A 26726-nucleotide genomic window follows, 5' to 3' on the forward strand; every position below is an offset into this window, starting at 1 on the left:
AAGTTTGTAATAGGTGCTGTCTACCTTCTTTCATGGTAAATTCAACCTTAACAATGCTCTGTTAAGATGCACTATCTACACACTCAACTCACTTTGTATGCTTTGCAGTATGTACTAGCAATACAATAGTACTAGTTATGTATTTATTTTGTGCTCTTCATTGAGCCTAGGTGGTGGCTTGAAGTTCCTATGACTAGCTCAACTAATGGTTAAATTAATAAAAGCAGGCAGTACCTTAAGAAATCCATAAAAGCTTACTACTCAGAAATGTCATGCTGTCCTTATTTTTTTCTACCTACTGGTACCATATCTCTGGAAATTATTTGGATACTGCTTTTGATAAAGATGATTCATATTCATTAAACTTATCAATAGAACTGAAGAAGGGATGAGAGCAATAGCCAGAAGTGTGCCAAAAAAGCATTACGCGGTGAGTCATGACAATGCAGACGTATACATTTTTTGTAGGTCTTGATGGTGTCACCACACCAAACACATTGATGGGACCCAACACAGTGACCTAGGAGAGAGAGATACATATTTAAATTACACAATGATGCAATGTTGTAGCTGCAAGAATTAAATAAATTACATAAATCAATAAGTAAGCAAGCAATGTACATGAACAACTTTATTAAGTGGCAAGCAGAAAGATGTGCCAGGGAAATCATATTATGCCTGGTTCAGATTTACTAAGCTGTGCTTTTTTGTGACCCATTAAAAAATAACATAAAAGGACATGCTGAGGAAGCAATGGTTTGACATTTATAGTGAATGGTGGGGATGTAAGCTGCAGATCCCAACTGTGCTGAGCACAGGCCTAGGAAGGAAAAAAATGCCAGAATTGCAGATTTCAACAAGTATACTCCACCTAAGGTGAGGTCGTTCACCACAGAAGTATGTATATTTAAACTTTAAAACAAAAAGTTTCTCAGGGCACTGCCCATTTTCATAGACTATCTAGGAAGACACATTCATAACACAAGTCTAGTTAACAAGAAAGGTTTACATGGTGCCATGGGTAAAATTCGTTTTCTAAGAGGTTTAAGGACAAGCAGCTATTTAAAAAAAGGCAGAATAATAGGTAGAGCAAAATTTTAAGTTTCAAAATGGAATGGTTTGGATGAGCTTGATTTTGGAGTAGAAAAAAATAAGTTATAAATAAGATCCAAAACAGAGGAGTAGGTAAAAATGAATAAAAAGATTAAGGTAATCAAAAGAATAGTCAAAAATGAGAGTTCACAAGTATCTACTAAGTAATCAGTCATAGGATCATAGAAGGTTACTAAGCTAATGGCCTGGGGGGCCCTTACAAGCCTAACCAAGAGTTTATCCCCAAAACAGAAACCTCAGTCAGCACCTGTTGCCCCTGTCAGTGAGGGGCAAGATGGAACTGGTGGGACAAATTTGTGGTTTCCCATCCACTCATCCAGGTTGTGCTTGAAGAGGGTCAGCTAGGTACTCTGTTTGACATGTATGGGAAGTCTATTCCAGAGGCGGGGCAGCCTCTGTGAGGCAAACCTGTCTCTCCAGCAGGTTCTGTTGTTGTCACATATTAGACTTAGGCCTATCAAGCAGGTAATGCACGAGGAGTTAGACTTATGGATATGGAGTATCTCTAGTAGACCAGGGTCTGACATTGCCTTGCAAGCAAGACAGAGAACACCTCTGAATAATCTGTACGATACTGAGTAGAGTGACAGTGATCTGAGCCTGTCTGCATAGGACAGGTGTTGGAGGCCATGGATTCTCTTTGTGAGGTATTGCTGTGGCCTTTCCAGTTGGTGCAGATGTTTGGAGAGGTACATACCAAATGGGGAGTTATACTCAATTATTGGCCTAATGAGGGAGGAGTACAGAGACGTAATAACATCCTTTTTTCTGGATGCAATCCCTTTACTTATGAGATGAGCCACGCAAAAGGCTTTTCTGACCACTACCACCACATGATGGGTCGAATGTGAGATCGTTGTCAACCTGAGTACCCAGGTCTCTCAACACAGGTTGTGTGCTTAGGTGGTTGCCATTGATGTGGTAAGCAGTAGGGGCCATGTTTTTGCCAAATGGCATGATAATACATTTTTTTGCATTTAACTTAAGGCCATAACTTTGGCACCAGTCATTTGCTGCTGTAAGACCCTCTTGCTGTATGTTAACATAATCTGGGGAGTCAATGACAGCACCCAACTTACAGTTATCCACAAACTTGGTCAGCCACAGGCCCCTTATTTTTGCCTGGACCTCTGAGAAATAGATGCCAAACAGTAGGGGGGCCCAGGACAGATCCCTGGGGAACACCACTAGTGACAGGTCTGCTGTTGAAGGTGGTGGTACCTATTTTGACCTTGTGGGTCCTACTGGTGAGCCAGTTGGCCACCCACCTGACGAGATAGGGATTTATGCCAAGCTGTGTTCGTTTTTCGATGATTCCCGAGTGGGATTGTGTGAAAGGCCTTGGTCAAGTCAAGGTAAGCTGCATGCATTGACTTTCCCTCATCCAGTGCCTTGGTGACAGTTTCAAAGAAGTCAACTAGGTTCAATAGGCAAGATCTGCCCCTGATGAATCCAAATTGGGTGGGGTCAAGTGCTTGGAGATTGCCTATGTCCTTGTATATGAGATCCATAATAATATGCTCCATGGCTTTACAGATCAGATTTGTCAAGCTAATGGGGCCACAAGTTCCTGGGTCAGTAGTGGCACCACCTTTGTGCAAGGGGATGATAATAGCAGTTCTCCATTCTGCTGGAATAAAGCTTGTAATTAGGCTGCAGTTGAATAGGGTGCTCAATGGCGAAGCTAGTTCTTGCTGGAGATGGTGCAGAATACAGCCAGGAATAGCATCAGATCCCATGGATGCTGTGTCTTTACCTTGGATAGGGCCTTTAACACTTGAGCTACAGAGATGTGAGGTGCGGGACAAGTATCGGGGATGTCGAATGGGTCTTGGGGGGGACAGGGGGTGAAGTTTGTGCTGAACCTATCAGCTAGCAGGTTGGTTAAGTCAACAGGATCAGTGTAAGTAGTACCGTTAAGTACTAGTTTGGAACACACCTAGGCTTTGTCATGGAGGTTCCTGACATAACTGAAGAAGGCTTTGTGGTTTCCCTTTGTTTTGGAGGCTAGTTTCAATTCATAATTTGCTTTGGAGATTTTCGCTAGTGATCTAATTTGCTTGTTGAGCTTGACGATAGAGTTTTTCCAGTTTAGAATGTGTTCCTTTTTACCCTTGGACAACAGTTTCTTCCTTTTGTTGTAAAGCCTGTTGACAGACAAGGTCCACCAGACAGGTTTGTGTTTCCTTGAGGAGCAGGTTTTAGTTCTATTGGGTATGGCTGAGTCCATGCAGTTGTACAGGTGCTTGTATACTGCACTGGCGTACTGTTCAGCACAGTTGTCTGCATCGTCTGAAAGGGACGGTGGTGTGAAGCTACTGATACCCTCCCTTAGGAGGTTGTAGTCAACTTTTGAGAACTTTTTTAGCCTGGTTATGGCTAGGTGGTTGGGTGGGATAGAAACTTTGAATGATACAGACCGATGATCTGATCTCACCAGGGAAAAACATACTATGGAAGTGTTGCAGCGGGCACCCATGTTGGTGAGAACCAAATTCAGAATGTTATCTCTCCTTGTGGGGGATGAGACAAACTGGTCTAGTGGATTAGAACTGATGAAGTTAAGGAATCTTTGGTTAAGTGCATTACTGTAGGAAAAGTTCACCCAGTCTATGGCGGGGTAGTTAAAGTCACCAAAGATCAGGGTGTTAGGGGATATCTTGATGGAGTCAAGTAGGTCCAGGTAGGATTAGTGGGTGTCCTGAGTCATGGAGGGGGGTCTTTAACTGACTATAACTTGGATGGGTGTTTGCCAACTGTCAGTTGCACCTGGATTAATTCTAGTGCGTCATGCTGGCAAACCAGTCTGGAGGTGTGCCTGTCCTTAATGAAGACAGAGACACCACCACCCTTAGTCTTTCCAACCTCATTTTGGGGTTGGAAAGTGTGGAATGGGGTATAGCCTAGTAAGGCAAGGGTGCTCTCCGCAGCCCTGAACCAAGTTTCCGCGAACGCAGACACTGGCATCTTCCAGAGTGAGGAGAGCCTCCAGTGAGTGCATTTTCAGGTGGTTCCTAGCATTAAGCGGCATGACCTTCAATTTGCTTTTTGGCAGATCTTTTATGTTGGAAGATTTGTCTTCGGGAGAATGCCTAAACAAAAAAGGCACAATGGGGGAGGCAAGAGCCTTGGCCAGGATCCGGAACCCCAGCGGTGACCTGGAGGCCATCTCTGGCAAAGCATCAAGGCCTGTCAACCAAGTCATCCCAGGCAGACAGATACTGGATCCCCTTGGAAAGGCACCAGAAACTAAGCCAATTGTTGAAGTCAATTATTTTTTGTTGGTATTGTGGTATTATTCTTGGTGAAGGTAGGATGCTGCTTAGGGCTAGTGTCATACCTGCCTGGGACACATACTCTGACAACTCAGTCATGTCACTCTTAATACAGTCCAGGGAGGTATGTCTCAAGTTATTCACACCAACATGGACAAGGACAGTCATACTTGTACCTGTTGTGGAGAGACTTAAGTGCGTGCATGATGTGGCAGATTCTGGTACCTAACAGACAACTGCCTGTGACCTTCTCCTTGTCAAGCCTGGTGAGGGGGACATCAGGGGGAATTGTCCAGACATAGTGTTCTGAATACTTGTTGGACTTACGGAGTGTGGGTTTTGATAAGGGTTTGTCTATAACAGTGTAGACCACAAAAACCCTAAATGTAAAATAACTGGCCTAAAGCACAAGTGCTAAAACCAAATCTAAGATAAATAGAATAGTAGATAAATTTAATCAGGCTACAAATAAGCAGTAATAAATGAGTAATAAGAGCACTTGAACACTTAAGAGCACACAGAACAGCAAAATAAGGTAATAAAGTAGGCAGAACACAGTTAAAGTAAGAGCAGCTGAATAAAGTATATATATTTTTTCTTTTTTTTTTGTTAAGTGGAGAGAGAGAAAAAACAGAACAAGAGTTGTCCTTCCCAACTGCTATCTCTGTACACAGTAGATAGAGCTAATGAGATGGGACGGACAGGAGTGTCTGAAATCAAAGAAGCAAGGGAGTAGTCCTTCTCAAATGATCTCAGTGTACTCAGTCGAGTGAGCAAATGAGATGGGTCTGGGAGGAGTGTCCAAACACAAATTTACAGCAGGGACAGCAATTCCAAGCCACCAAGTTTAAGACTATAACAACACTAAGGAACGAAGGTGAGGAAAAAACTGCAGAGAAAGAGACCACAATATTCAAATAATATTCAATGAAACAAATAAATAAATGCAGTACAGTTTTGTTAACTATCATTGAAACAATGAAAGTGCAAAATAGTATACTTAAATCAGCTTGTATGCCCAGATGACTGTAGATCAGTCACAGCCAGCTAAACAGCTCTGATATTGAGCATGAATGTACAGAAATGTAACTATACCAGTACTATAAGACAAAGGATCGACCCCCAGGCTATCAGATAAACACAAACTTACCAGAGACTACTACATGCTTAGCTAGAAATAAAACCGTAAGCAACAAAAATGAAATTCAAAACCCTGTACTTTGCATCTCTAAGGAAACCACTATAACCATTATGCTCCCAGTTTCCATCTCCCAACATGAGTAATGCTGAAACTTGCACACATCTAAGACTGACACCTACATGTGATAAGCCATGACCATGGCTAAAGCAGGTAATAGTGCAATATTAACCAGCATTACCGGGAATGCAACAGCTCACTCTGAAGTATATACTGCATAAAGTTGTAATTGAAGACAAGTGTCAGGAAAATGCATACTTGGGAATGCCCTGCTATCAAGTGGTTGGGGGACACTGCATGGAATAATGGATAAATACAGTAATACCACAGTGGCAGTTTGAGTAATACAGGATGTCCTAAAAGTGTAAAATAACATAAATAAATCTAAATAGCTACAGTTTGGATTCATGGGCTTATACACAAAGTATATGGGGCTTTGGTGGGTAGGCTATTTGCAGTTAAAGTGGTTTGCAAAAGACTGCTTAAGAAAAAAGAATAAAGGCACAAGCAAGCCTCTATCATGGAATTCTTTCCAGTGGTGGTGGCAGTATGAGAGAAGTAATTTCAAAACAGGTAAATTTTTCCTATAGCAGGTCATACAGAGGGTAAATCAGCAGGGGGGTACTGGGTGTCTGATGATGATGTTTGTACTAACCTACACTGTATAACATTAGCTTAACATCACAGAATGTTTAAGGCAAGGTCAATGCTACTGTTAGTTCATTCACTCATTTCAGTGGAACGGGTTCAAGAGACTAGCAACAAGCTCAGAAAGCAGAACATACGACAGCCAAGAAGACTTGTATGCATTTTAATGGCACATTGATTTAGGATACTACAGAAGCAGTTTTAAACCCAAGAATGAGGGCAGGTTACAAAGCATGCCTCTGTAGAGTCATCAGGACAAAGGCAAGCAAAGGGTGTACCTCTAGTAACCAGAGATTTATTTATTTAACCAGAGATTTATTTATTTAACACTTGTTAACCGGGTAGGTGAACTGGTCCAGGCAAGACAATACAACAAAATATACAACAGAATGTAGAACTATTTACTCAGAAACTTACATAGTAGTAGATATAGCACATTAGTGAATTTTCATTTAGGAACAGATCATTTTGAATTTTTATGTAGGTACAGTTCATTACTGACAGAGCCAATTAGCTTACAGTTCAATTCCAAAGAAGCATTTCAATTAATACGATAAGAGAATGAATTAATATTGAGACAGTACATAAAATAAATAGTTGCTCCTTGCATTACAGCTGCTTTCTAGCCTGCATCTCTAAACACTCACAGTCATCCTGTTTTTGAGATAGTTTTTGTTTTGTTTTGTTATAGTATGACACTAATAAGTTTGTTTATTTCTTTTGGGAGCTTGCTCCAAATGGGAAGTGCATTTTCAGAGAAGGCTTTTTAATACTGGAGGTTCAGGAGAAGAATTTATGAGCACCTATATAGTATCAAGAAAAGTGATGAAAACAATGCATTATTTAGGCACATTAACATTAACCTAGATCATTTTTTTCATTTTGGTATTTTGGAGGTGGTAGATAGGGACATCAGAGGGGGTGATTGGACTAAAACTGAACAGGGCCGAAATGAGATGGCAAATACGTCTGAACGGCACCGTAGCCCCTGGTATTAATGGCCACATTTGTATTAAACCCGAATTAAAATACAGGGCAACCAAGTTATAATATCTAGAGATTTTATACATATACAAACATCACTTTGTCAAACCACAGTTCAATTATGTATTTTAAACTTATTTTTTAATAATTAGATATTAATATTTACTATTTACATGTATATTTATTTCTTACATTTTCTAAAAAGGTGTATGGCTTTAAGATTTAATTAGTGGGTTAAATGGGGGAGTCATTTCTTATATAAACTTTTTATAGATGTTTTACACAGTTCTGAAGAAGTCTTGGGTGACGAAAGCACTTGACTGTGTTTTTTTACTTGTGTGTGGAATAAAACCTTTGCTACCTTGGAATTACTGAGTTCGGTTTCTGGCTACTGGTCAAGTGGTGTTTTTGGATTTTAATGTGATATTAGCAGATGAGTTCAACAAAACTCAGCAATCTATATTCGATCATAGGAAAGAGTACATCAATAGCTATGGAACATCTGGCTTCTGGAATGAGAAGACTGGATACTGAACAGACTACTTTAAGCTGTCCTAGTATTTTGTTAAGTTGGGCCTCTACAAGAAAAGTAAATGAGAGAGAGAATAATATAACACCAATTCTGAATATATATTTAAGAGCGAGTTGTAGACAAAATGTTAAAGAGAGATCAGTGATGGGGTACATTTAATCATTTGAGCTGTGCCAAACACCATGACAGTAGCCTTGCTAGTATTTACGTGTTTGTTGTAGCTAACCATTTCCAAAGTACTTCAAAATCAAACTGCAACTTTGCAGCAATTTCATGAGTTGATTTCCCATGAATAGTGAACACTACATAATCTGCAAACCTTATACAGTCAAGTGTTGGGAGGTCTGAGAGGGACCTTTAGAAAAAGGAAGGAGCAAATTACGTAAAAATAAATGGAATTTGTGGGAACAGTATATACATGATAATGTTCAGAAGGAGGAGTGAGATTTCTGTAATGAACTTAAAGACAGTTGTTATAAAGAAAGAAAAAATGTTATGTATAATGGTATAAATGGAAGAAAAATGTTAATATGGTTTATCTTTTCTATCTTTTTTAATTTTCCAAGTATTTTAGGTTTCTAATACCATGACGGGAATAGACCCGATTCCTAAGTCAAAGTATGATTAACGTTCATGAAATTAGTATTGTTTCAATCTTTGATGTTAGCAAGAAGTCATCTTCGCAGCACCCGCAATGTGCCTAGTAATGACTCCTTCTGCAATTCATACAGCGTTACATGTATCAGTAATGTATTTAAGTACAATTGTAAATTCCCTTTTTAAGGCCCATTGCCCCTACTATTATAGCAACTGTCTGGGTATCCTTCTACCACACCGCCCTCACTTCTACCTGCAAATCCTAGTATTTTATGATTTTGTCTCTCTCTATGCAAGACACTATTAATCATTGGGTGTAGCAAATTCAGTGATCAATGGTACTTTTGTCTTCTTTTCAGGGACTGCTATATCTGGTTTTTCGCATCTATTTTTTGAACTGTTGATAATGGGTGATCCCGTGTAATATAAACTTCATCATTTTCTATAATGCTTTCTGGCTCATATTTCTTTTTCTGGCAATGTTTCTTGGCTACTTCAGTATTACTATGTTTGCACAATCCCCAATGCAACAGTCTTGCCACATTATTATGCCTTTCAGTATACACTCCTTCTGCCATTAGTATAGCACAACCAGCAACAAGATATACGACTCTTTCTAATTCTGTTTTACAAAAACAAGACAGAAACTGAACTAGTAAACACAGCAAAACTACTAGGTATAACTATTGGCAATCGGCACACATTTGAACAACACAATCTTAACACAATAACAAAAACCCACTTTAAACTAGGGAAACTTTACCATCATAAACTTTATCTTGACACAAACACCAAACTAAAACTGACCAACACTCTACTCGTTCCTTCTCTTCTTTATGGAAGTTCTATATTCATCAACCTCCACTCAACCCTTTTTAATAAGCTTCAAGCATGTTATAATACAATAACTAAATGTGTCTCTGGCCTGTCAAACTGCACACAACACTGTCAAGCTATTTCTCAACTTAATTGGCTTGAATTCCACTACTACCTACACTACAGACAACTTACTATTATAACCAAGTAACTGCCCTGCACTCCATTCTATTCTTCAACCATATACTCGTACACGCTTGCTTAGATCTACTAATAAACATCTCTTAAATGTATCCAAACCTAATAAAAAAGCTGGTGAGTGTCTATACTCCTACAGCATTGCCAGGCTAGAGAATGCCATTCCCTCAAACATCACTCAGCCTGACTCACTAAAAGCCTTTAAATCCGCTCTAAAAAGAATTCTATAAATAACCCCACCTGTTCTTGTGCAACAAATTTCAACCCACCATAACCCCCTTTTACATAACAATTCTACTACTATTTCAAATACAATTCTAATCAAACAGCTAAGAAATAAATCTGCTTTATGCCTCTTCCTGATTGCACTTCCGCCTTTATGCTGTTTATATAAAATGCCTACACTATGACTATTACCATAATTAATGACCTTTTATTATATTACAAATGTCTGTATTATTGTGATTGTCAAATGTCATTATTTTTATCGTAAACTTCATGTACTTCTGTATTGTACTTGTATGTGTTGCTTCATGAGTTGTATGCATTTTCACATTGTACCCTCCCTACTTTTGTGCTAGAATGATATTTTATGTGCAGAGACCTAGCTCCATTGTGGTGTGTTTTTTCTTTTAGTTTTAACTACAAGAATTGCATATCTTGTATACTGTGTTTGCCAATGTTTGCATAACATACCTACTGTGTTTACATACCCTTTTCTACTGTGTTTGCCAAGTGCTCTTGCCTAGTTTTTTGCATAGTTCTGCATTTATCCAATGTAACAGCCTGTTGTATATGTTCTCCTATAAATATCTGACCTCTGTGTTTAAACTACTGTTTTTCCCATACTTGTTTCTAACCTCTAAAACCTCGTTACCCTTTACTCTGTTTTTCCCATACTTGTCTCCAACCTCTAAACCTTCTTACCCTTTTACTCTGTTTCCCTCAAAGCTATTGTTTAAACAGGCTCTCTTGCTCATGTGCCTGAAATCATTTATGGTATTACAGGAATAATTATTCACAACATATCCAAATAATTAACTCTATTCTCATCCTGTACTCATAGTCCAAAAGTAATCCTGCTTTTTCTTCCTTTACAGCCTGCTCTGTTGCATCCTCAACCCCTTGAGTGATTTCTTACTGCTCTAAAGGCCACCCTGCCCCTGAAGTTGCATCAACAAGACCTGTGCTCCACTCGTATTGTGTTGTGAACCTCTCGAGGATTTGTGAGTGTATGTTACCAAATTGTGTTGCATGTATTTACTGAAAATACCTAATATCTGGTCTCACTAGGGCTCCGCCATGTGTCCACCAGCAGCCTACGGCCATCTCTAAGTTCCCCCTTTCCCCGGCTCTCTCGCTGCCTCTCCCTCCTTGCAATCTAATTTTTGGCCACCAGGTGGCAGTGTTACTCCTTTACCTGATGATCTATTCTGTACAAAGGTTCTATATCTCCTAGTCACCCTCGCAGTGTCCCAGCTCCATATTATACTCTTATCCCTACTAGCTATACCCTGTTTAGCCCAGTGCCAAAGTCATACCCACTAGTACTGTAGGTACTCTTTATTAGCTGTAAATTCAATAGCCTCCCCTTGCCCAGCTCCTAGTCCAAGTACTCTCTGGTTAATTTAATTTCACTCATTAGTTTGAAAAGTCCCTGGAGAGATGTTCTCTCATTCCCTGCTTCTGCTACACCACTCTCTAGCCCATAACCTACCTTCCTCCACTCTGCCTGATTGTTTTTTTTACATGCTTCCTCAGACTCCTCTTGGCTCTACCTGCTCCGTCCATCCTGCGGGCTCACTCCGCTCCCCTACCCTGCCCCCAATTCCCACGTGCACCCAGTACCTCTACCTTTATAGCTATTAAACCACACCCACCACCCTCACCTACTTAACTCATCACTTAACACCCACTAATTAATCACTCCTACCACACCTACCCTTCACTCCTGCTTAATCTTACTACTTCACATAAACACAGTTCTTAAACAACTACACTAATATCTCCCTAATTTAAATACACTCCAGCAGTGTTACTCTTTATAACCATCATGAGCACTATACCAGTAACCTTTACAATTCTATTACTAATACTAATTTGCCTTTCTTACACACACTACCTTACCAGACCACTTTATACTAATCACGCACCCTCATCCCACTCTACCATCTCTTCACCCTTACAACTTGCTCACTACTCCTCATTCTTCATATCCGCTAACCGCTACTCCCACAACAACTCCTTGCTCTTCAACTACAAACTCCTATCTGACCCCAGAACCACTATTCAAATACATACCACTCCCATCTCAACACACTCCTCTAACTTTAAACCCAATATCAAGCAACTTAAACACCTCTTTTACCTCATACACCACATTATCTCCATACTTACCTCTGGAGACATATACCCAAATCCTGGCCCTTCTACCACTCCCACCCCATCACCTCTACCCCACTCAATTGGAAGGTCCCTCCACTTCAACACACTCAATGCCCAAAGCATATGTAATAAAATCCCATAACTTCATGCCTGGCTCCATCACAACAAATCCAATTTTCCTTCCATCACTGAAACATGGCTCAAGCCACACATTAAAGACTCAGAACTTACTCCACCTAACTATAGTATTATCAGATATGACAGAACTACTAAGAAAGGGGGAGGTGCAAGTCTTATCTTCCCCTCAACCCTCTCAGTCACCCCTTACTCTAAACCTGTCCTGAAATTTGGAAAAGCTGAGTTATTTTAGCCCTTCTTCAAGTAAACAAACAAAAATCCATCTACATAGCCAGTCTATACATCCTTCCAGGAGATAATGTCCCTGCCCTAGAAGACATTCTCTGCTGGCTCTCATCTAATATCACAAATGAAACTATAATCATTGGGGATGTTAACATTAATTGGGATAATATACAATCCCCAACCAACTCCCTCAATATCAATCTTTATAACTTCACACAACTTAACTCCCCAACCAGACCCTCTAAAGACCTCATCTCTGGTAGCACCTTAGACTGGATACTAGTTTCCCATCCACACTACTTCTCCAGGAGTGGCACCCTTCCAGATCCACTTGGAGACCATCTTCCCACTTTTGCCCTTCGCCTTCCCTCCTTCCTTCAACTATCCCACTCCTACATCACTCACCTCATAAAACACTTTAACCACAATGCTTTCTCTGACACTCTAAAAAGAGCTAATTGGAACCCATTAATGACTTTACCCCTGGATAACACAGTTACTTATTTCAACACAACCTTCTTAAGCTTGCTTGACTCCTTTGCTCCCTTAAAAACTAAACGCGTAAAAAGTAAATCCGTCCCTTGGCTAACCAGAAACACCCTAATTACTATGCGAAACCACGATAAAGCCTGGAACGACTATCATAAAACAAAAACTTACATTTCCCTTAATGAATAAAAAAACACTTCGCAACAAAGCAAAAAAAACTCATTAACACTCACCATAAAGCTTATTTCTCCACTCTCCAAACCGAACACAACAATAACCCCAAGAAATTCTGGGATGGCACCTCTTCCCTTCTAAGCCCAGGTAAAAAAGAAAACCCTTGCCCTGACCCAAATGCCTCAGACTAAGCTCTAACTACCCAGTTTAACTCGTTCTTTATTGACTCCATCTCTAAATTAACATAATCCTTTACCATAAAACTACCAGCCCCCCAGCAACCTCCTCAGAACCCCTTCTCTCTTAACTCCAATACCCCCCAACCTCCTCACTTCACCTCAAACCCTATTCCCATCTCTACTATAAGAAAACTTCTTCAAAAATTAAAACCATACTCTAATGCTCCTGATGAAATACTCTCCTTCTTCCTAAAGACTATTGCAGAAGCCATAGCCTACCCTATCAGCATCCTAATAAATCTATTTCTGAATGCCATGTTCCGCAGATCTGGAAAAAGGCCTATATTATTCCACTCCACAAGGGTGGCAATAATAATGACATCTCCAACTTCCGTCCCATTGCTATCCTATCCCCCATCTCTAAAATTCTCGAAAAATGTTTCAACCTACAACTCCTACCCTATCTCATCAATAATAACCTCCTAACTTACACTCAGCATGGATTCCGTCCTGGCCATAGTACCACCAGAGCTCTCCTCTCCTTCCTTCAAACTGTAAACAAGGCCCGTGACTCTGGTCTCATTGTTTCCACCCTCCTCCTAGATCTCTCTAATAAAGCATTCAACACCATTTCTCATAACCTTCTTCTAACTTACCTCTCTAAACTAAACTTATCCCACTCCTCTATTATCTGGTTCACCAGCTACTTATCAAATAGGCAACAAGCAGTTAAGTGGAAAAAAGCAATTTCCCCTTTCCAATTCACACCCACTGGTGTACCCCAAGGCTCAATTCTAGGACCCCTTCTATTTAACATCTTCATCAATGACTTCCACCAGGCCATCCCTCACTCTAAACTTATTCAATATGCAGACGATTCGACAATAATCTGCTCTTCTTCCTGCACTTCTACAGTAATGAAACTTACCCAAGAAGCATTCTCTGCTACAGAGCTATGGATGCTCCAGAACCATTTAGCACTAAATGCTAATAAGACTAAACTAATGTTATTTTCCCCCTCTAAAAGCATTACCCTAGATAAACACTCTTTCCTTACTACCAGCAAAAATGACACTTCTCTTGAAATGGTCTCCACTGCCCAACTCTTAGGCATTCTAATTGATGACCAACTAAAGTTTGATAACCATTTGCAGGCAAATATCAAAAAAACACATAAAAAACTAGGCATGCTTTATCGTCATTACCAATTTATCTCTCCACTTACCAAGCTCACTCTTGCTAACACTTACCTAATCCCATCCCTACTGTATGGAGCCTCTATTCTTACCAATCTGCAATCCTCCCTCAAATCTAAACTCTCCTCCTGTTACTATAAGATCGCAAAATTCATAACTGGCCACAGATCCAACACCAATCACTGTACCTCCCTACACCAACTGAAATGGCTTGAACTCCCCAATTATCTTATCTATACACAACTCATCCAAGCACATAAACTTATATTTAGCCCTTCTCTCTGCCCCTCCCTCATCTCAACTTTTAAAATGCATCTTCCTAGCAGATGCCTACGATCCAACCAACAAAATCTAATAGAACTGCATAAACTCACCCGCCCACCTGGCAAACATCTTCTTTCCTTTTGCCACGCACACCACTGGAACTCCTTCCCACCTCTCATCTGTACCACTAACAGTCTGTCTTTAAATCTCTTCTCCACTCTCACCTAACATCACTGTGGGAATGCTCTTGCTCTCATCCTACATAATTTCTCTATCTATAATTCCTTCCTATTTCATACACTTCTGCTGGCACCTTCTTAGCAACTGTCACTCTTTATTCCTCCTTAATACATTTATATGGGCTCCTACACACTACCTTTATTAGCTGGAACTAACTTGATTATTGTTAAAACTGTGGCACTATCTACTCTGACATTTGATTATTGTTAAACTGTGATACTTTATCTACTCTGACATTTTATTTTCTAAATTCTCTTTAACCTCTGTATCTTGCAGATTTACAGTTATGTCTTTTCTTAGTAGCTCTGTGTAACTTAGAATTATACTTTTGTATTTTGTAATACTGTTATTTTTAACTAGTTGTATCTTTGGAGCATTTCTCCCCAGGACTCCATTGAAAATGGGCTCCTGATGGCCCAATGGACCACCTTGGTAAACAAACTGCAAATAAATAAAATGAAAAGTTTATGTGGAGCTTTTCTCCCCAGGCCTCCAATAAAAATGGGTTATTATGACCCAGTGGACTTTCCCGGTCAACAAATGTCAGTAAATAAATAAAGAAACCTACATTTGCCTGTTTCCATGTTCAGTGGACTTTGTAAACCAACATCTTGGGCCACCAATATTAACCTTTCATCTTTTGGTTTAAATTCACTTTTCCTTAACCATTTCTGAGTCCAATTCTCTGATCAACATGAGGTTGTTCCAAAACTTTTCTATACTTACAACTATATGCATTTTCCACATTCTTGCCTTCTCATCTAATCCTTCACTTTATATTCTTTCTTTTGTTTTTTTGGCACATTCAGTTGCTGCTTGATTTTTATCTATTATTCGTTTGATTTTCATTCCTGCTTGACACTGATATGATCTGCTAGACTAAGCAGGGAAGTCATCTCAGTCTTATTCTCATGTTTTAAAACTTTAACTATGTTTTGGTCTTGTGTGGCCAGCAGATATATATGCAGTCCTATAATTGCAGATCTATACATGTAATCAATTACCTCCTTCAGAACAGGTAGTATATAGTCTTGGTATACACAGATTTTTATAAATTATTTGATAAGCATGAAGCATCCTTCTTGTTTTCTTGTTCAACCAATCCAACACCTTTTTGAGTCCGTCAGTAAATCCAAAACTGTAAGTCAGGACAGGAACAGCAAGTTGGTTTATAGCTTCAACTTTGTTCCCAGAGGTCAACGGCATTTTCAGTATTAATTTTAGTCTTCTAAAATATTCCTAAGTTTTATTTGCATTTGCTCATGTTTTATTGTTGATCCTTCATGAATTCCCAGATATTTATACACTCCCTCTTGCTCAAGTTTTCTTATATCACATTCCTGTCCCAGGCTGATGTTTTCTTGGTGTTGCAGCTTTCCTGTTTTCATTTATTTATCAAGACCAAATGGCATTCTTATTATCTGAAAAAAATTTTGACCACTTGCAGTTGAGCTTTCAGTTCCTCCTCTGATGAACTAAACAGATTTAAATTGTCCACAAAAAAGATGAAAAGTCTTTACACTTTGTTGTTCTCTGGGAGCCAAATTATAGCCATTACCTAATTTATTAAGTAGACAGCTTAATGGGTTAAGGGCAAGATAAAAAGGCAGCATGGAATATCCCCCATTTGAATTTGTATCCCTAGAATAACAATTTGTTCTTTACTGTGGCTTATCAGCAAAATGGTTTGCCACTGTTTCATGGTTTCTGTAATGTAACTGATCAGTGTAGGATGTATCTTTTACATTTTTAAGCACTCTTTTATCCATAAATGTTGGACACTGTCAAATGCTGTTTTTGTAATCTAGACATGCCATACTTCGATTCTTCCCCTTTTTACAGTTCTACATTATGATTTTATTTAACAGCAAATTTCTGTGTATAGTTTATATATCATCGGAAGGCAGGTTATTGGTCTATAGGTTTTAGGATAGCTTGCAGGTTTGTTCTCAAGTAGGAGTATTGTTTTTCCTGATGTTAACCAGGTTGGTGTCTGTTCTGGGTGTGCATATAAATAGTTATTACTCATAGCTAAATCTTCATGTAAAGATATTAATACTTCTAGCCAGAAGTTAGGCACTGCATCTGGGCCTGGGGTTTTCCATTTAGGAGCTTTTCTTAACTTTGATTTAATCTCTCTGGGCATTACTTCATCCAGTTTCATATCCTGTGCATTTAAATGTCTTATTCTTTCTTTTACTTCTGCCCAATCAACATCTTTCATATGTTCCATAGGATCTTCATTGATATTTCTCCAAATGTATCTATTTCTTTTTTGGTGGTGTTTCAGTTTCTTTTGTCTTGTTTCCCAATCCCCTATAAAACTTTTTTGGGTCATTAACTGCTTATTTTTCTACATTTCCTTTGTATTTATCTGCATATCTTCTAATTTTTTTTACCTGTGCTAACATTTTTAGTGTATTATTTGTGAAAGTGCATGACAGATTCATTGCTTTTATCATATCTATCTTTCGGAGTATTTTTGTAGACTTAATACCTCTTCTATACTCTTCTAACAGTAGCACTTCCTGTCTTAATTGCTTTATAGTTTTCTCTATTCGATACTTACATGATGGCATTTGACTTCTCCCCTCCCTTTCCCTTACTGAACTGTGTTTTTGTGGTAAGATTTTATCTGTTATTAATTTAGATGCACGGTGATATATCCTATTTACTTCTGTTATATTGCATGAATTTCTATGAAGAGTCCTAATTACTATGTTCAGTTGTTTCATCAAACTTCTAACTTTTTGGGTTTCATTGACTTTTTGTAGTCTATTTCTTTCATTGATCTTACTATGTCTGTTCATCTCTATTAAATCAAGCAACTCTTCTCTTAGATCATTTTCTTATAAGCTGAGGGCACATTCTTTGCTCTTTATTTCCTATGAGCATTCTATAGAAAGTTCCAGAGCATCTTCTTGTGCCGTATTTTTTTCAGTTTCATCCCGAGTCATCCTCTGCTCTTTCATATGGGAACCCACTGACCTATTAAACCACAACACTGACTGCATCAAGAGTTGCCACAGTTTTCTGTTCCTTCCCTTGCTATGCAACTCCAAATGAACTTTTGCACTGGTTTTCTGTGGAAGGCTCCAAGTTATCTTCATATGACAACTGAGCAGATGTTTCCCACTCCATTGGTTTCTCCTTAATTTGTGGATCCATTGCTCTGTCCTGCTGTGGTGTTATCAAAGTTAGATTTTCTACACTAAATCCTTCACTTTACAGGTAAATCCATAACCTTTCAGTTTCTGTTTCTTTAACTTTTCCATTATAATCCACTTTTCCTCTGTTTTCTTATTTTTTTTTTTGTATTGCAAAATTTTCCATATCCAGATGCCTTTGCATGTATTTCTCTTCAAATATCTTTGGTGCTGCTCTTTTTTGTACTTATTAGTTTTGCTTTCTCCTTTGCATATATATTGCACCACATTAAATCTCATTTTCTTTCCTATGTCCATATTTCTTCTTCAGCTGTCTCCCGCTCCACCTTTTTCTCCTTACCTAGAGGACTAATTTTCCCTCCGTGCTGTCATATAACTTATGTTAGACTTTCTACACTAGATACTTCTTTTTGCAGGAATCCCATAAATGCAGCTCCTATTTTTTAACTTCTGCTTTACTAACCTTCTGTTCTATGTTCCCTCTTTGTGATCTTATTTTTTTTTTAATTATGAAATTTTCCATAGCTGGATGCCTTTGCCTGTATTTTTTTAAATATATTTGGGCTGCTTTTTTGTACTGATTAATTTGGCTTTATCCATTGCATAAATATTGCACCATATCAGATCTCTCTCTTTCTTTCCCATGTCCATATTTCCTTTTTTTTTACCTTTCAAAAATCTCTAGATTTTCTTCTTTATATTTTCAAACTTCCTCAAGTGCTTTTTTTTTTTTTTAACAAACAGCCCAATGTTTCTTGGTTTATATAATGTTTTTCATAAATCTGCTGTATTCATGAACACAATTTTTTTATTTGACGTTTCTGACAGTCTTTCTCGTGCAAGCATTTTTTCTTTCCTCCAATTTATCTCTCAGTCTTTTTGTGTATATTCTGTATGGAAATTCTGGGCTTCTTGCATAATAGTAACAATACATAATGTATTTCTTATCCTCAGTAGTCTTTTGTCTATTGTAGTAGTCTATTGTCTTTATGGCTCATTTTGGCCTATCAGTTTTTGTGATTTTTGTGGACTACTACTTCCTTCTACAACAGGGAGGGGGTATCCTCCCCCTGAGCCTGGCTTAGCCCCATTGCAGGAATGTTTTAGTGTCTTGAAGATTCTACACAATCATTTTTCCAGTCCTGGCACCAGTGTACCTACCAGGATTAGGCACTTTTTTATCTTGGGTCTTGTGCACCCAGCTATTTTTTTTTTTTTTTTTAACCAGCTTCTGCTGTGATATATACTATATAAAATACAATCTATATATCAGTGTTGTCCTGGTGAGATTTTGTGAAAACAGGGTCCATCATGTGAAGGCACTCACCAAGACTAGAGGAAATTTTCAATTCAAGCAATACTACTCTCCGTTGCTTGCTGATTTCATTTCTCCAATCAGACCTCTCTCTCCATTTCTATCAGTATACATGTACCTATGTCTAAAGTGATATTTTAGTAAAGGTGCTTAAAAGAAAAAGTGTTGGGAGGTTCAAAGGGAAATCATTAATAAATAATGAGAAAAGAAGTGGCCCAAGAACAGACCCTTCTGGGACTCGGGAGAAACATTTTCTGTTTAGTGAGGAATTGTAAGTTCCATACATGTTGTAGTACTGCTTGGATAGGTAGTTATGAAGCCCTTGTACAACCCCTGGAGAGAAGCTGCAGTCTGTAAGCTTATTTAATAACTGTTTGTGATTGACAGTTTTAAAGACCCTTTCAAAATATTATTATTATAAATTTATTCAGTGAGCATATATAGTTCAGTTAAGGTACTGTAATTGGGATGGAAACCATGTTGTTTCACATTCAGTATATCATATTTTGCAAGATATTCTAGTATCTGTTCATACATGATTTTTTCAAGAATTCTTGCCTTTGCTAATTTTGGAAAGAGGGAGGAAGTCTGAAGGGTCTGCTGCTCCCTGTGTTTTAAGGAGAGGTATATCTAGTGCATGTTTAAAACTTAAGGTATCAGATTTTGTTGCAAGGGATAAGTTAAACATAAATATGAGGTTTAATAAGAACAGGACAGTCTACTCTGAGAATTTCCAGGTAGAGAGAGTGGAAGAAGGGAATGTAGTTGTAATGGATCTTTTCTAACAGCTCTTGCACTCTTTTCTTGGTAAGGTTTTTGAATCAGAATTGGGGTGTGTGTATTATATTAGTTTTTGAAGAGGTGCAGATGGAGTTACAGATGGAGTATGAGTGAAGTGTGAACCCCCATGACTTGGGGGAACTGAATAGGTTTTCTAGCGATATTGTTAATCACAACTAAGGAGAATTTGGACCTGGATGACTGTGTGGGAAAGATCCTTTTGTTACAGATGGATTTGATACTGTGCTAAACTTGCTTGGGCCAACCAAGTTGCTTTAGCTGTTGTTATCACAGGACTCCAGCTCTGGCTGATTGGATATATATTCTACCTTATTATCCAAGATAAAAAAAATTGATCTGCTGAAGGCTACTATAGGGATTAGCTTTACATTTATTCCAGGCTAAGCCTCCGAGGTTTATAAAATTGTTCATCTCTTTGCTGAAACAGAGGGTGGACTTTCCTTGACATCTTATTTTTTTCTACAGGGGATATAGCCTATCTTGGATAAATACAACCAGATTATAGAATGTAGATAGGGCAGTGGTTGGATCAGTGCACTGGTAAAGTGTGCTCTAATCAAATGTGGCCAAGTTCATTCATTAAGATTTCATGAGGTAGCACTGAGACACTTCTTGTGGTGACGCTTTGTGAAGGGAGTTTTGAAGCTCTAAATACCTAGGTAGACAGAAAGGATTGTCATCATCCACACAAATAGGCAGCATATTCAAGGTATGTAGTTTGTCATGAATATTGGTTATGGGGACATCTAGTAAGGGTCTAACTTTGATACAAGTGTTTAGTGCTTTTGTTCCCTAGTTATGTTACATTTAGGGAGGAAGCTAGTCTGAATAACTGACCTTTAGAATCCCCTTTGCAGTTAATGTTAAAGTCTCCCATCATGATCAATTTCCTGTTTGGTGAGGTGCGTTATTGATAAAAGACTGTACTAAGGTGAGGAATGAAGATAGGAGAATACAAATGGTAGTAATGAAAACTCTTGTTAAAAACATTCCTAAATATTCTGATTAGAACACAGTTGGGGTTGCTACATGAATTGGAATTATTCTTTGCAATAAACCTGGGTGGTGGGAAGCAGACATTTTTATCACCAGCATGACCCCTCCACCTTGTCTAAAGGCCAGTCTGCAGTCACTGAAAATAGTGCAATCTTTTTATACTGCATTAGGTATACTAGAGTTGGTCTTCAGCCTGGTTCTGTGATCCCAATTATAATTTAAATTGTGGAAAAGGGTCCAAGCTTGTAAGCTGGTCTGTTTGTTATTGAGATTACTGACATTCATGTAGTTAATGGAAATCTCTCAAAGACATCTATGCAATATTCTATTCTGTGAACGAGGGCCTAGACTAAGCTCATCACCACCAGCTTGAGTAAGACAAATGCTGATACAGTTATCATGCTTTATTATGAATCTAAAACAGGAAGAGATTTTACACGGTGTTTGCAGGGACCTGCATAGCTGTAATCAGCTGCTGTCAGAAGGCCTTGGGATAAAGGATCACTTCTCAAACACTTGCAAGAAGGAAAATGCTGTGCGGAAGGGCCAGGATGGAGTTCAGGGGTGAGGATGAGTGTTTAAGCATGGACCCTTACAGTAGCATAGACAGAGAAGTGTAGCTAGTGTGGGACAAAGGGGACAGCCATTCCATGCACAAGATGTCAGGGGGGGGTCAATGTCAGCTGATTGCGTTTTCAGAAACTAGAAATTGATATCAGTGAGACAATATGATCAAATTTCCAAAAACTCAAACATTAAAAAAAAAAAAATTTTTATGTTTTTGCAGGGGGGCAAGCCCCCCCTGTAAATTATATATACCAACTCTGAGATTGCATTATATCGAGGATATCAGTAAAGTTCACGATTCTCACTGTACAGCGATCTCCATTCAAAAACTTAGAGTATTTGGAAACTCAATCATATATTCTCGCTGAAATGAATTTCAAGTTTCTGAAAACTCGATCGACTGATAGGGATCCGTCAGGGACACAATCATGAGGTAGTTCACTATCAGCATTCAGAAATAACTGCTGATAGAGCATTAGTGGTCATGGCTGAAGCATTTCAGTGTGGTATTTAATCTGTAGCAATACACTTATTACATTTGTAGCAGATGACATAGTGTAGTTTAAAGAACTTTTTTTTTCCTTTTCATTTCTAAGCTGAGGATCACAGAAAGGGATCTGGTTTGCTGCCTTGCTTTTGAAGTCTGGTGTGCTATTTGGGATAAAACTTTTTTTTGCTCTTCAACTTGTAGAGCTGAGGGGTATGAGAAAGTGGAATGGCACCAGCTGTGCACTTAGAAGGCTTTGGGGAGAGTATGCTGTTTTTTAGAGTATAAAAGTTAATTATTCAGGGTAGGATGTTTACTGGCTTTTGTAAGACATAAACATTAAGATTTCCTCAACTCATAATTGCTGAAGCAAACTATCTGGTCCTTAATGTTATTTACATTAATTATACAATAATATATCTACTGATATCTCTGCTTGGAAGTATAATGTTTACTTGTACTCCTGTTTTTTTACAGCTTTGCTGTATATTTCTGTTTTTTTTGGTACATATGATTGGATAATCGTGCCTTTTCTGTTTGTTTGCTTGTTGCCTCCAGCCCTGGATTAAAGTCTGAAAATGGTCTTTAGACCATTTAATCTACACAGTAACAACATTAAAATAAAGAAAAAAGTATGAAACTGGAGATGCAATGCAGTAAATGTGCAGAGGCACAACTGTTGTTGGAATAAGTGTCATCAGGAGGAAAACATATAACATTGCAGTACATATTAAAAAATGTTAAGACAGATAATTGTGAGGAGGAGGAAGTTTGTGGCAAAAATGATTGTCCCAGCAGGGAAGAAATGGGACATAAAAGGACTAGAGCTTCATGGAAACTCAACTCTCTCAGGATGCTCAAGTCTGTTGACATGCAGATGGTTCTCCTCTATCTGCTTATCAAGTTTGGGATTTGGGCATTCTTGTTGAAGAAGTAGAAAAGAAGTATGAAATTCAGTGATAATGGAGAATACTGGACCAAGCTAAGTCCAGAACAGGGAGAGACTTGGTTGTACAAGGTCCACTGCTCTCCATTATCACATTCATTTGAAGTTAAATATGTCAGCAAAAGTTACTTTGTAGTTTTGTTGCTTCCTTCTTGCTTTTAATGAGGTCTAACATAAGGAGATGATGTGTAGAAAGTCACAACTATTTTATAGGCATACCCTATAACTTGATCTGGCCAAAGCCTTTGACACAATTCCCAATTTAGGCATAGTAGAAGAGCTAAATAAACTGGGAAGAGACCACTCACCCACTGGATTGCCAGTTGGCTCATAATTGTCCCAGAGTTACATATAACACTAAAATTAGTTTGTGTTTCCCTCCCCAGATTCTGACTAGAAATTGGTGATAATGGAGAACACTGGAGCAGATCATGTAGCTCCTACTGTCTTCAGAATGTTAAAGTGCAGCTGTCAACCTATGCTACTACCCTAACTTTTTCAGGATTTTTAACTTTTTTAACCTGGTGAGTAGTTTAAAGGGAGAGACTTTACAAATAATTCTTATGTGCTTACTGTCAGCCAATAAACAGAAGAAGGGAATTATGTTGACAAATTTTCATAAGGGGCAGCCAACAAAAGAAACACTGGGTTTAATAATAAAACTACAACAGGGTGGATGGGAGGAAAAACACTTACACTTTTAGCTGTGAGCTGACTGGCATGAAACCATCTTAATGCAAAGACTAGTCCTGAACTAGCCTGAGATACACTCAGTACATAAGAATAAAACTAGAGTTTAATACCAACAGTTAGAGCACTTATTTAACAAAATGCAGTATAACTATGTACTGGAATTACTAATATAGACTTAAAGACCTTAGCTAAAGCAGACACAGGCAGTTAAAATGAATAATCAGATCATGAAATGAAACCACTTATATTTTTTTCAATATGTAATGGAGTTATTATAATGCCTAATGCCACACCCTTAACAATACTGTTCAATCTCAACCTCTATACAGATTGTGAACCAAGTGAATGGACAACAGCTACAGTCATTCCCCTGCATAATGGAAACCCTTCCACAGACCCAGGGAAATGTAGACACAAGTCTGATCAGCCTTATATGCAAAGCCATGGAAAAACCCCTCATGAAACTAATCAATCAGGGCACAGGCCTCCAAACAATGGAATCCCAATTTGAATTCATCAATGCAGGTAATTCGTACTCAGCCTGGTGTTTTTTTTTTTTTTTGTTTTTTTTTTTTAAAGGTCACCAAAGCAATGAGTGAAGGCAAAATGGTACACACTGCATACCTCAACCTGGTCAAAGCTTATGACACAATTCCCCACTCAGGCATACAAGAAAAGCTAACTAAGCTGGGAATTAACCTCTCTGTTACCCACTAGATTGCCAGCTGGCTCACAAATAGGACTCAGTAAATCAAAATGGAGTAAGTTACCTCCACAGAGACCAGTCATCAGTGGAGTCCCTCAGCCCAGGGTTATAAGACGGGACCACTCCTGTTTGGCATTTACTTTTCTGAAGCAAGTGTCAATACCAAAGGGCTCTAGCTGACTATGTTTGCAGATGACTGCAAGCTAGGAGCAGTCACTGAATCCCCAAATAAACTAACCATCCTGCAGGAAAGTTTATGTCAAATAAATAACTGGTACCAAAATCGTGGACTGAAACTAAATCCTAAAAAAACGCATTACTGTTTGTCATCTATCCTACGGAACTATTACATTAACAATATTCTCCTAAAAGTTGACCCATTGGTGCGATATTTGGGAACTTACGTGGACAGTGACCTAACTTTTGACTAACATATGTTTATTGCTATAAGAAAGTCCTTCTACACTGCACAGCTTATAAGCAAAGGGATTTTGTCTAGATCAGGGGATGTCATTGTCCCCTCTTCACTCAGCAGTCATTAAGGCAGTCACCGAATATAATGCCCCCTTTGACATGCATCAGTCCAGACACAAGCAACAGCTTTAACGCCCACAGAATAGGGTTGCCACCTTTTCAAATGGCCAAAGTGGGACATTTTTGGTACAAACATCAGATTTTACAGGCCGACACATACCCACACTCAGTACAAAGGTTAGAACTTAACTTTTTTGCCTAAATAAAAGCTCATTCTTGTAGTATGTTAGGTGCTTATTCTGTTTCTTACAACATTTAGGTATTTTAGATACAGAATAACTGTTTTATGCAACTATTACATAAAATATAAGAAATAATTTTGTCCTAAAATCTCAGGACATTTGCCATTTTTATAATTTTTTGTCAGGACACAACTGCCCAAAGAGGGACTGTCCCTCGCAAAGTGGGACAGGTGGTAACCCTACCACAGAAGTACCGTACTAAAGAATACAGGGCCTAAACAACATGCCCAACATGGACCAACTCGGTATCCCACAGACTGCTAAGAGTCGGTCCATGTTGGACATGTTGTTTAAGGTGCTTAAGATACACACAATCTTGTTTACCTTAAAGTGAGAGATTTCTTTATCGTCATGAAATGTGTACGGCAGTTCTTCAACACAGCAAGTGAAAAAAGCCGTGTCATATCTTCGAGAATTAGGTGATGTAGAAGGCGTTAGCCAGTTACTCCATTCATACAGTGCCCAAATGTTTGGCATGCAGTTTAGCTCTTTACACATACGTGCAAAGTTCGTAGGATCATTCTGAACCCGCTGCCTCCATACTGCAAGCTCACTAGGATCGTAAGCAATAAGCTTAGCAATTCCTCCATCATATGCTTTGTTATTACTGCTAGGTACAGCAATTAGTATCCCAGCTTCTTCAAAAGTTTCCCTGATAGCACAGATACGGAATGCAACTTCGCCAGGTACAGCAGAACCAAACTTTTTCCTATCCGTCGCAAAAATAGGAGGTCTACTGCTCAGAGGTTGCATGACAACACCTAACCCAAAGTTAGGCAGTTCAGAAAATGACCGAAACACATCAAGCCAGTCAGTGGAAAAGTCACAGCTTTCAAATAAGCCACCTGGAAACACATAAGCATTTGGCATGAACCCACTCTGCTGGCTGCGCTGGAGTAAAAGCGTTTTATAATCAAATACTTCGCTATGCGAGCATGACTCTATCAAATGTATCGTCTGCTGCTTTTTCAAAAGGCTGTTCGTGTGTTTGTTTTTAACTCCTGCAAGGAGAATCAAAGTTGCAGCTTCCTTCCAATATCTCAACGTAGTATTCATTTTGACAGCTCTCAGGTACACCTTTTAAATGAGACCTGGGCCTGTTTTCCGCCGGCTGTGATCTCACACTTTGATCATCAGGGTTTCCACCTTGTGGTGAGCTAGAGTAACAACGGTTTGTTTTACACAGCACATTTCACTTTGATCATCAGGGTTTCCACCTTGTGGTGAGCTAGAGTAACAACGGTTTGTTTTACACAGCACATCACACTTTGATCATCAGGGTTTCCACCTTGTGGTGAGCTAGAGTAACAACGGTTTGTTTTACACAGCACATCACACTTTGATAATCAGGGTTTCCACCTTGTGGTGAGCTAAAGTAACAACGGTTTGTTTTACACAGCACAGACGCAGAGTGGTCTGAAAGTTAACTGTCCAGATCTCATAGTGTCTAGTTCTTTAATTCAGTTCCTGGATGTAGTGCCTTGGTTCCATTTACAGCAAGTTTTATGTCCAAAGATAACTATCGTAAATATTTATTAGTGTGTGATCTGTTCTAACTAGACTCCTTCACAGCTGTAAACCGTTTGGGTTTTCAGGGACATCTCTCTCTCTACAAAGTCTT

General features: G+C 38.8%; 1 protein-coding gene across 1 annotated transcript in view; it reads right to left on the minus strand.

Moving 5' to 3' along the window:
• NUDT19 (nudix hydrolase 19) overlaps positions 1–26256 on the minus strand; it is a 135126-nt gene extending 108870 nt beyond the window's left edge. Inside the window, exon 1 of the mRNA XM_044081880.1 lies at positions 25430–26256. Coding sequence (XP_043937815.1) covers positions 25430–26161 — 732 coding nt within the window. The 5' untranslated portion in view covers positions 26162–26256. The remainder of the gene's footprint in view (positions 1–25429) is intronic.
• Positions 26257–26726: the final 470 nt, after the last annotated feature.

The sequence above is a fragment of the Protopterus annectens genome, chromosome 8.part1, assembly GCF_019279795.1.
Source record: "Protopterus annectens isolate FY-2018-M chromosome 8.part1, PAN1.0, whole genome shotgun sequence".
NCBI lineage: Eukaryota > Metazoa > Chordata > Ceratodontiformes > Protopteridae > Protopterus > Protopterus annectens.